The sequence below is a fragment of the Brienomyrus brachyistius genome, chromosome 9, assembly GCF_023856365.1.
Source record: "Brienomyrus brachyistius isolate T26 chromosome 9, BBRACH_0.4, whole genome shotgun sequence".
Classification (NCBI taxonomy): Eukaryota; Metazoa; Chordata; class Actinopteri; order Osteoglossiformes; family Mormyridae; genus Brienomyrus; species Brienomyrus brachyistius.
The window spans coordinates 149,300-161,710 of record NC_064541.1 but is presented as its reverse complement, the minus strand read 5'-3'; the positions used below and the strand labels follow the sequence as shown (position 1 = coordinate 161,710).

Genomic DNA, 12,411 nt, shown 5'->3' with positions numbered 1-12,411 from the left:
TGCTCTAGATAAAATATCGTTTTGAACTTCTCCATTTAATAAAGCAAACCAAGCAGAAAGTTGACACTAAAACTGAACGTTCGGAATGGCAATTTAAGAAGAATGAAATCTTGGACTTTGCTGTTCTAAGTATTTCCTATAATAGTCATTTGAAGAATCCGACTGTACAATAAAAACTCAAAGCACGGCTGTTGCACATTACAGCCACTAGGTGGCAAAAATAATTTCTCCACTTTTCTACTAGTACAGCGTTTTAAGTCGGGACATTGCCTGGTAAATGATTTGTCTCGTCGAGAATAAGATTTTAAATAGTTAGGCAACAACCGAAAGTTCCAGATATTGAAAATTTGCAGAATTTGCACCAATTGAGCAAATACTGCACTGACGTTACTGGTCAACTTAAACGGCGTTTAAATAAGATACAGATACCACTGTAAACTATGTTGCATGTTATTGAAAAAGAACGCGCTGATCCTTCATTCAATGATAAATAGCTGCATATCCGTAAATCATCTTCATTTCAAATATCGCGTACTATCACTTTAGCTCGGTAGGTTGCAACGTTATACATTTCAGTTACGCAATTATTTGACGTGTGCAAGTGTTGTAGTCAAAATTATGGCTTGGGGCGAAGTAGTACTAGAAATAAGGATCCAATTTGGCGCTGCTCGTGACTGCATCCAATCAGTCGCGCCGCGGCGCGTGGAGCAGGTGAGCGTGCGCTGAGGCCACAGACAGAAACGCTATGGCGAGTCACCGCGCTGTTCATAACGGCACAAAACCATCAAGAGCCCCGCTGCCATCTGCACTGCTACTGCATCAGGTTATTCAACTCAGGAAGTGAAAACACTCGAGTCTCAGATATAACTAATCGACCCGCGATGGCGAAACATCGGTAAGCTACTGCATACGCATTTTTTTCCTCGTTTCACACAACGAATGCAGCTGATTAACCCACGTTACAGAGTAACATGTTTTTAAAGATTTGAGTTACATTGTGTGCTGAACATCCAGCCATCATGGGTCGGAGTTTCCCTATATTGCCATGATGAAGATGTAATGTGTCTCTTGTTCTTCCGGGTTCATATGCGATGGTTTTGAATGCAGTTAACGCCACTCATTGGCAGATGTCCAGTAGTGTAATTTTAAAACGCATTATTTATTAAAGACACGCCACAAAACGTCTTAGGGTAGATTTGTGCTGTGAAACTGGGGATTTAACTCTTTCTCTGAAACTCATTTGAAGCCGTTGAAATTTTAACTCTTACCAGACCACGACCCGCTCTATAGGTAGTTTTAAACGAGTGGCCGACTACAGGCGTGAGAGGGCGTCGTACGTTCACAATAGCACAGGGGAGGATTAACTCCTAACATTTCCCTGATTGCTGAAACTTGAGCATCCTTATCAGGTCGGAGGGGCATCCTTCATAAAAATGCACAGCAGACGTCAGCGACTGCGTAATTTGACTTGTAACCAGAGTTTGCTGGTTATTGTGTACCGGCATCGTTAAATCGCACATCTGACTAGAGAGAGCGTGCTTGATAAGGACTTGTGAGGTTGCAGCGGAGAGCACTGATGTCGAATGTCATTAAACAACCTACAATCAGGCCCATCTCAAGAATCGGAGACATACAGTAAGATTTAATTAGTTTTTCAAAGAATCGTAAGCTATTCCACGGGAACAACAAAGATGGAATTCGAGGAATCTTAGCCTTAGACGGCAAAATAATTTTATTATACACGCTCAACAGGTAGGCCTATATGTGTCGCATAAACAATATCAAGTCGCCAGATAATAAGATCTACCATATTCTGCACGAAACGATGTAACTAGACAACAATATATCAAAATAGTTCGCATTGAATTGTGTGACAAACTAAGGGATTAAAACGTAAATACCTGTAAAAATAAATATAAATGTTATTTATGAGTTATGAAATGAGTCTTATTTTACGTTCTCTTGACTGTCACGACTTCCAAAGTTTGATCATTTTCTGTATTTGGCGAAGTAAAAGTGTTTCTTTACGGACTACTACACATATTATATTTAGATACATGTATATGGGTTATGTTACATAACCATGTAGGAGAAGGTTACCGCAATACATCGCTGAAAAAAAATATATACACTATACTTCTCCCGTGTTATATATAAGGCATGACATCACAAGCCAGGTATTAATGTTTCAGCATGTTTGTATTATGTATAGCCCATTGTTAATGTATACTCATTGAAGGGGACTTTCCAGAATAGTTAATACTCTTGCTACTGAACGAGAAATCTGAAACACATATGCCCTATTTCTTAAAATGTTTGATCGCATAATATCTAGAACTATTTTCCAAGTTCGGCGTCAGAATTGGAAGTTTGCGATCCTGTATCAATTTGCAGCTGTTTCCTAAAAAGAAATGATCTTGGCTATTTCTGTCCCTACCGTTGTAGTTCTTATGTAATTTAAAGTCTTTTCTATAGTGCAAAAATAATAATGAAAAAAGCTTCCGAAAACTGGAAGGTCTTTCAGCAATCGTAAATGTGCTTTTGTCGCTGGCCATAGTGCTGAATCCAAGCGAGTTTATTGATTACTTAGATTGTCCCGAATTTATTCACAGTACATTTGCCGAGTTTGAGTTTATCCATTTTCTCAATTCGAACTTTCTTACGATTAAAAACTAACCGTAATTCCATGGAATTCCACGTGGTGAGTTACTTACTTTCATGTGTCTGATTCTTTTTTTTTTTTTTTTTTTTAAAGAACAAAACGTTCGTCTTTTCCCAATCTTGAATTCTTTATGCTTCATTTCTTAATTTCTGTGAAACGATCTTCCTTTGTGTAAACAGCTGCCAGGTTTAAATTATATCATACATGTATAAGTAATCACATAGAGAGCAGTTAAGCAGATTAGGGCGATTTCCCTTCATTCTTGGAAAGACTGTGTTTAGGTCCCTTGATGTTATTTCCAAGAATGTTTACAACATTTGTGAGTATATCCTCTAACCCCCTCCCCCAAGACTTTCGCCCTAACCACATAGCCCTTTACACCACCTATCACTAAGCTGTACTTAGGAACAACAAAAAAGGGAAGAAAGAAAAATAGTAGTGAACATTATGCATAGCCCGTGGATAAAAGCTAACAACAAATATATGTATAGTAATCAAATCAGAAAACACTGACTGGGAGAGTGGGCTAGGGGTGGAAGATTCAGATGATTGGCCATTACTGCCCACTACAAGTCATTAAGGCAGAGAATTGGTGACCTGTTTCAATGGCCCAAAACAAGCTCATCGTAATCAGCCCAGGTTCCCACCCTTATTCATTACATAGTAGCAATGGCTCCAATAATAATGAAATACAAATTAATAAACAAGCATAAATAAAAAATAAGTGTTTATGAAATAATAAGCATTACATCCAGAGATGAAGGTGGAAAAATACATAAAAATAAGGTTTTAACAGATGTGTGATTTACTGTCAGACCAACCATGAAGATTAAATGAAAATTTGTTCTTTAGAGACATAAAAAGTCACAATGACATTAAATAACAATGATAAATCAAAATAACCAAGACACGTGTAATTAAAACGTATTCAAGCTGTGTGTTCACTGATATTTGCTTTAGTTAAACTTTTAAATGTAATGTGTGTAATGCAATGTAAATGTGAGTTTTAAATGCATCCTCAATTACAATGTACAAGATTGAATTCAGTATTTCTGTTTGCATACTATAAAACAAGGCTTGATTATGAAGATTATTATAAATGAAGTATATTTTAATTACAGGTATACAATATGTAGAATCTTTCATGCTGTGTGAATGTGTAGGGAAAATTCTAAGATACTCTAAATCAGTAATAATTAAAAATGATAATTATCATATAATAATTACACTTGAAAACGCCCTGATTTGAGAAAAAAAACTACCACTTTAGCTCAAGTGATTTTAATTGTGTGTGAATATATGTGTGTCGGTCTGTCTGTATCTGCACAAATTTTCATTCAAAGCTTGGCTTATTATGAACCAGGACAATAGAAAACTGCAGGCAAGCTACTTCATGCACTGTCACTTCAAATCCAGGTTGAAATCAAGCATGGACCTGCATGTTGATCTCCAGCCCTACATTTCATGACACAATCAAGCACGAAAATATGATTTGTCTATGAATTTATATAAACATAACTCTTATATGAGACACCTTAGATGTCTTGGGACAAAAATCAAATGGTTAAAAATGAACTGAGTGAACTAGAAATTGATGGAAAAAGATCAGAGGGATTATGATGCAGAAATACCAGAAATTCCACATCTGACTGCAAAATATATGCAGAATTGCATCACCAAGGCATTAAATTTGTATAATTAAATTTTACTTGTGGAACATGTTTACCAAACGAATTCGAAAAGGCAACAGTCTCACTAATGACCACAGGCACCTCAATGATAGAGTATAAAATATATAATATAGGAAGATTTTTAGAAATGTCATCGTATTTCAATATTTTACATGTCATATCATATGGGCACATCAGTGTTTTTACATTCACTTCTGAGGCAATATTTTGATGTTTGTATGTTGATGTGAACATGAAAAAGGTTAAAGGCTGTGATCTGTCTGGTAGGAATTCAGTCATATTTGTGTAAAATCCTGCATTAATGTAACACCATCAATCATTGACACATTATGCTCACAGTGCTGTAGGATATCTTGATATCACCTCGCGTTAAACACTTTCTCTTTGAAACCTCTGAAATCCCTATAGCAAAAGAACACAAGTCAATCCCTGAAAACCAGTCTTACCCAGTACATACTACCCTGCATACTCAGTATTTTTTATAATGAACAAGTTTGAACACATGAGAATTCTTTTTTATTTTAATTGTCCAAATTGGATGCATGTCTTGCTGACTATAACTATATATATATATATATATTATTACATGATATATGTATTATTAAATTAAACACATCGTGTTGATTATTATCAACTTTAAACCTACTAAAACTGATTATAATTGCTTTGAATTTAGACAATTGTTCCAACATTTCTTTGCAATGATACGGAAATTTGTTATCTTATGTTACTTCACTTCTTGTGCAGCTATGGAAAATGCAGTATAATCCAGGCTCTCGGCTTTTATCTGTGACATTCTTTTCGCTCTAATCTGTGACTGGGAAATGTGAAGTGCAAATGTCTGATTTTACCAGCTACACATGCTGACAAGGCAGCAACCAGACCTTCTCTTTTCAAACTAATGCTCCTCCTATATGTTTTTTTTTCCCTTCAAGCCTAATTAATTCCACCAATTTGCATAATGGAACAGGTCCACAGAAGAATAAAACTCCTAAAATAGACTGCCACAATCAGAGCCTGTGGAGCTGCTGGTCCAGCCTGAACTCTGACTTGAGCAACCCAGACACCTAAATTGTTAAGGTGATCAAACAGTTCTTGAACCGTATTTCATTTGTGCTAAAAGGAATGGCATTGCCAGTTAAGATGCTTTCCTTAGTGAATGATCTGTAGAAAACAATACAAGGACCTGTATTAACTGGAAATTTCTATATCTAACCTGCAGTAAGAACACAGCATTTTCCAGTTTTCTCACCAAATTACGTTCTTATATTAACACACACATATACATGTTCATATATATTATATTCATTATATATTAAAATATACATAATATATTAAAAGCTATTATCCCACATCACTCCCTAAATATTGCACACAAGGCCTATTATTTGTCTGTCTGCTGGTACCAGTGTCCAGGGGAATTTAGCAAGTTGCCAGGACATAGAGTTCAAGTTACATCCCAATTAAATATTAATTAATGGAAAGACTACCTTGGATGGTGAAAAAAATCCGTGAAGTCGTCTACTTGAAACCGACTGGGAAAATGCTGCAATAGCAACGGCATAATAATAATAATTATAATTATTATTATAATAATAAGAGAAAATCCGATCTGCTTCGCTGGTGACTGTTTACGTGGCGATCGGTTTTCTGAAGACTTCTCGGGGTCCACGAAGCACCATTTTGGAGAATTTTATGTGGTTTCACTTATCGTTTCAGAGGTGTTCCATTTTTCCTCAACATTCTTGCTGCCGTTTACAGGTTGCTAAGAAGAGCATGAGCGCAGGGAAGACTACCCCGACATGCTCAGGTCAGTACATCATCACCCTTCGCTCCTTTAAAATCAACAGCTCATAATGCCATTTTGCAAATTAAACTGACCATGTCGTCAGTTACGAAAATCAAGAGGACTGTTCTCATATTTCTTAACGCCCTAGAAAAATACTGCACTTTCGTTGAGTCCATAGCGTTTGCTTAGAGCTATTAAGACGATTTAGACACCAACTGTTTTCACTCTAAATGTGGACATGCGAATTAAAAAACGTATTTTAAAAGAGAGCACATCCTATAAAGCACAGTGTTTTAATATAATTAAGAAAATTAAACAGCACTTTCAACTTATAAAGCATTGTTACCTATGGGGTAACAATAGCTGGCGGTTCCCTCAGCGTGGTCCGGCTTGCTACTCAGCAAACAAAAGCATCAGCGAGCGATCGGTTGTTTCGGACATAAACCGGACAAACTTTTTAACAATTGATACGCATTTAAAAAATAATGGTGTAGAATAAGGTGTAATCAGACTGTAACTTACTTAAAACGCGGACATGCTGGTCAACTGTTGTGCTGCTCCTGTGCCCCAATTTTGGCCAGTGTCCCTACAGCACATTATTTCCGTCGTAGCCGGAGCACTTTGCATGCCGCCTTGTGACGTCATCGATCAAAACAGGGGGTTCCTTTAGTGATGTCACCGTCTTTTTTTGTTGCTGATAATTCTTTTAAAATCTTTTTAAAAATCTCTAATCATTAGAAAAGAATCATGCACAACGTAAAAATACGTCCGTGCATATAATTGTATAAATGTGTTAATGACAATATTCAGTAACGACCGATTACAAACGTGGTAACCATATAAAATGGATATAGAATAACATTACAGATACCACTGAAAATGTAACACACATTAAATATGACTCAGTTATTATTTGATTATTTTGCGTTAAAATATATCTGAACATCTTAAATGTTTTATTTATCATGTACGTATACACGCAGGTTTTTTTGTTATTATTGCTATCCTGGTTAACTCTATTTGTAGTTACGAAATAATTGTTTTATGGTTAGGTGCCCTAAGTCTCAGTAATACATCTGAAATCAGACGATAGCGGTTAACAGCCAAATTTCGTGTGAATGGTTTGCAAGCTGTGTTCAACTTGGGAAATGAAGCCAACTCGATTCACGTGTTTTTTATGGCTCTCGGCGAATGTTGGTTGTTGAATCTGACGTTTTGATATTTTCATGCGCTTAAAGTTATTAAGAGCTTATGATAAATATGGATGCACATATTGAGAATGAACCTATGTTCTTAGCTTCAGGTGTTGGCAACTAAGTCACTGGTGATTAAGACATTTCCGGTAGAAGGCCCACGTTAGAAAGCCCACTGGGTTTTAGCTGTACAAATTGTTTAATTATAAAATTTGGTCTAAATTACTTTCAACACCGAAGTGCCAGATATACAGATAATTGATCTAAAAGCTTGCTTCCCAGTAGTATTTGTCGTGAAGTTGAATAGAAAATGCACTGTTTACGTGGTGTTACTTTACATACATGCAGTTTAGTTTTGTGAGTTAAATTGGGCAGTGATTCCTGTGTATGTTGAGCCGCTTAATTATCGTGTATATTTCGAGTCTAGAGTACTTTCCTGTCTTTGCAGTGCCAGTCAGGCAATTCATCACACGTAGGTTATATAGATATAGCAGCGGCCTGTGGAAACAACGCATGAAAAGCTGCATTTTGTGATCTGTGTTTTATCAGGTTATTTTGCCATTTAGTAATACTAGTGAAACGACACGCTTATTCTGCGTCTCTCTGTTAGGTTGCTAGCCAATCCCTCCATTAGAATAAAAAGATGTTCCTCGGTTTATGATCATGTTCATTATTCAAACTTCGAATTGAACACAAAGACGGATGCATGGTTTGCAGACTCACCAAAATACGTGTCTTCCAGTATCTCCTTACATTTATCGTTGAAATCCAACACGGTGGTTATGATACCACTAAAGAACCTAACACTCCTCTTCTGTGTCTAGCTGATTAAGTTGTCCGGCTTTGTCTGATTTGGTATAAGCAGTAGATCTGATCATTTTGGATTGAAGTTTATAAAGCCTTACACGTTTACAACATATGTCCTTTGTGCATCTCTATTAGTGAAGACAACGCGTGGCAAATTCACATCGCATGCCAGTATGTAACGCCTCACAAAAGCTGCCCAATTTACATTGTTCCCCAGTCAAGTTAATCTTCACATGCGTCCATCGTCTGTGGACCCTATTTCAGTTTTTCACGTTAAACACAAACTCTTAACATTAAGCACTTTGTGAGTGTGAATATCCAGAATCGCGAAAGCGCAACTTGCTAACCTAAGTCAATCTATTAAGGAGTTGCCACAAGCGAGGAACCATGTGTCTCTACCGTTGTAAATATGTACTATTTTGCTGTTATAAGTAATGTATTGACGTACCGCTCAGGCTATGGTGTTTGTTTCCAACATGCATGATTGCATCAAATGAAGGAACCGTCAACACCGAGGAGAAAGGTTAATAATAACCAAAACGCTAGAAAAGACGATGGCAATGAAAACCTACCCTGCCCCCACTAGTTCACATATATAAAAATAACAGCAATATGCTTCAGTGATAACTTAACCATAGAAAATGTGGCAAAGCGGACCAGTATATCTGCCTGGATAGCCCGAGTTAACAGAAATATTCAAAACAAAGGCACGCAATAGTGTTTGTGCATCCTGGCCCCAAATGATGATGTTCAATCACTATTTATTATTGCGTTTTATTTCGCCTTCGTTTTTAGAAACTTGTTTTCGCGCACATTGTTGCCATTTTACTTTTAAACAGATCCTTGTGTAATTAAAACAATGTTTTTGTTTTAAAAGTTGCTTTGTCACAGTTTCAAAAACATACGCCTCCTCCAGCCATAAAAAGACGAATTACTGGATGTAGCCATATAGATTCGGGTAAATTTCCGGATGCGTTCAATTTCAACTATATCGTAGATTTAAGAAATAATGGTTTTCTGGTGTTTTACTAATTTCGTGCAGACAGTACCCTTAAACATACTTGAAGGCAAACAAATGAGCCCCTGAACACAAAAGAAACACTAACACATTGAACCAGTTGAACCTAAATGAAATACATGAGTTTCCGAGATTTACTTTCCAACGGCTTCTGCTTACAATCTACTAGCAATTAACACACGAGACGTCTTCTAGGCAGTCTACTAATACCTGCTGATTGTGCATTTGTGCCTGCGACGTACCTAAAAAAATGTGAGTGGGCTGGTTTGCTTGCTGCCCTGCATAACTTGTTTTTTTTTTTCATTTTTATTTGCTTGTTTTTCCATGTCAAACAAACATGTAATTAAGGACAGCGTGCATGGTAATTTGTTTTGTATCTGAAGGGTTAAAAGGGAGAGTGTTAAACTGCGGACTGTAAGGTGTTTACATATGGATTTTAGGGGCGGAAATAAGGTTGTCTAGGCATCTTGTTTCAAGACAGCTCGCTTAGGCGCTTGTGCACTTTTACAGATACCATCACTGGAAGTGGAGGAAGGAGACCATGCGTGGGATTGTGGGTTTAACTAAACGCGGGATTTAAAACGTTTACTGAAAAACGGATGCGAGTTGTGTTTCGCAAGTTGCATCATTTACCTAGATTAGTCTGCAACCGCACAAGAGCTCAGTACTTAAAACAATACAGATATATTTCAGAAATTTTTGTAACATTATCTTGCAATAATGTAAACTTGGAATCTTAGGCTATATGTATTTTTAATAGGCAAGCATATTAAGTGCTGGACTTCGTTTTAAAATGAGGCAGTACATGTTATTTGTTTTCACAATTGAAGTTGATAATTAAAATGATAAACATATTGGGATTAAATGGTTTTCATTGGTTTGCAGCTGGGTGTTTAAACTTCTAATAGCTAAAAGGTTGTATAACGAAAAGCACGACATGGCTTATGAAATAGATACAGGTAGTTAGAGACTTTTTGCTAGGTATGTTTCACGGAGGAGGAATGCCTCTTTACAGGAAATGAATGAGTCGATAACATCTGACACTAGTGGGTAGTCCCCTGACCCTGGATTTAATTCTGTGGAGGTTCTTTACAACATCTTCAAAAACAGAATTTGTGAGCGGGAGGGGGCTGGGATCGACAAGAGAATTCCGGAGGGTGGGCTTTTGAGTTGAGGATTGTGAATTCATCCTTGCGACGTGTTTTTCTTCGTCAAAGCAATTCACCATCTCACCATTCGCTTCCTGGCATACCGCAGTCAAAGACATTTCTAAACGCCAATGCCTGAATAGAATTTTTTACAAACCACCTTCTTATCTTCCACGGTTGTTAGTGATATTTCAGTTGTTCATTACTTGTAAAATCACTCATATTTGCGTAGTAAAATGCGCAATGATCTTTAGCACTCATTAAGCTAATCATTTTGGATTGATGTTTATTTTTTAGGGAAAAAGATACTTTCTGTTGCAAAGCCAGTTAATAGTTTGAATTCAGGATGCGATGTGTCTTCGGGTATTTTATTCTGTTCGTGGTCCCTTTAGGTCGTTCGGTATTTCATTCATTTGCCTGTGTTTTGAATGTTTAGGTATATCATTTGTATTTTCTGACCTGACCTCCAGTTTGGCTTTGTTGGAATAACCTATAGGAAATTTACGGTTGAAGAGGGCAAAGGAATTTCAGGATTTAGACCTTCTGCTCCACTTGCTAGATTGTTTTAGCTTCTTTTTACACGATTCTTGTTCCAAAGGTCCATCCCAATGCTCCCCCTTTATTTGAGCAGACGTTGCGCGAGGACTGACCATAAGCTAAGGGGTGGGGTGGGGGTGGGGTAAACATGTACCTTTAAATATAAAAGACATCCACAGAACTCCAGACAAATGGGCGCCATAGAGCTGTTGGGATTCGATAAAATGCTGGTGGTTGACCAGCATAGAAGTTTTTAAAATAACATCATACATTTCAGAATTACCTTCTTTTCTAGGACATAAATATAACATACACCTTCAGTGTTTCCAAATCTGAGCGGTAGGCAATATTTTCAAGAATTTATATTTTGGATTCATACTACCAAGTCAGAAATTTTATGAGAAAAGAGTTAGCGTCAAGATAAATTATTCTTTGTGATAGCAGTTTTATTCAAATACTTGGTGATGCGGTTGTTTCTCTTTTCATTCTAAAAATAGCACCATGTGTTTTGGAAAGGTTGGTTACAACGCGTCTTGTTACTGTATAAAACGTGAATAATTGTTTTAAATAATTTGTAACACTTAGGGAATTATTAACCTCGTTCTCTTTTAAAGACGGCTTCGTGGTATTGTTCGACATCATTTGCAGTTTAAAAAGATACATTTCTTTTACGCCTTCTGCTTGGAACCGGGTCTTTGTTAAATAGCAACTGAACGACACAGATCTAGCGTTGCATGCCTTTGATCATACCCTTTTAAACAATGTTTGGGTTAAACAATAAATAAATAAAATTAATGTAATTGATGAATGAAAGAAAATTGTTTTATTGTATATCGTCACGAAAAATAAATATATTCTGTTCATACTTAAAAATAAAGAAAGATTAACGTAGCCTTTATTTTAGTGGCCACGCGCTATTCAACTCTACGAGGCTTACCGATGTGGACCAGCACAGTTTTGTACCCTTTAAGAATACTGGGAAAATGAAAAGACCTCTGTTCGGTCCATAACAAAACTGCTGTGGTTCACCAGCATATAGATGATGTCCGATGTTACCGAAGTAGTTTCAAAATGAACTACGTGTTAAAGAAAGATTTTGCTAGTCTGAAATTGTTTTGAGTGACGGATCCGTAAAGCGACTATTGGCTGCCTTTGCCTCAACCCTAAACGTATCTTCTCCCCTCCCCTTTGCAAGATCCGAAGTGAAATTAGTACCAAGAAAGCATGTAATTGACAAAGTCACGTGTGTTCTGGGGCCACAGACAGTGAGTGAGTGAGGGAGTGAGTGAGTGAGTAAGTAAGTGAGTGAGTGAGTGGGAGAGGGAGAGAGAGCGGGTGGGAGAGGGAGAGACAGAAAAAAAATCAAAAGGGGGAAAGCACGCTAGACCATGCGAGCTAAATTTGTCATCGCTGGAAATCGGGATGTTCGATTGATGCAGAAGATACCCTATTTCAAAGGAAAAGTTTCTATCTCAGAACTTCGGAAAAGAGGGTCGGCGGGAAAACATGGCCGAAGGTTATTCCATATTCTTTATTTATGTTTTCATTATCCCCTTTGCCTTACTT

At 37.1% G+C, this 12,411-nt stretch overlaps 1 protein-coding gene across 1 annotated transcript in view; it reads left to right on the top strand.

Moving 5' to 3' along the window:
• The first annotated feature begins 256 nt into the window (after positions 1–256).
• The window catches only part of LOC125749678 (protein lin-28 homolog B-like), a 33,525-nt gene continuing 21,370 nt past the window's right edge, over positions 257–12,411 (top strand). The window contains exons 1-2 of the mRNA XM_049027151.1: positions 257–895; positions 6,115–6,163. Of these exons, the coding sequence (XP_048883108.1) occupies positions 6,130–6,163 (34 nt within the window). The 5' untranslated portion in view covers positions 257–895; positions 6,115–6,129. The remainder of the gene's footprint in view (positions 896–6,114; positions 6,164–12,411) is intronic.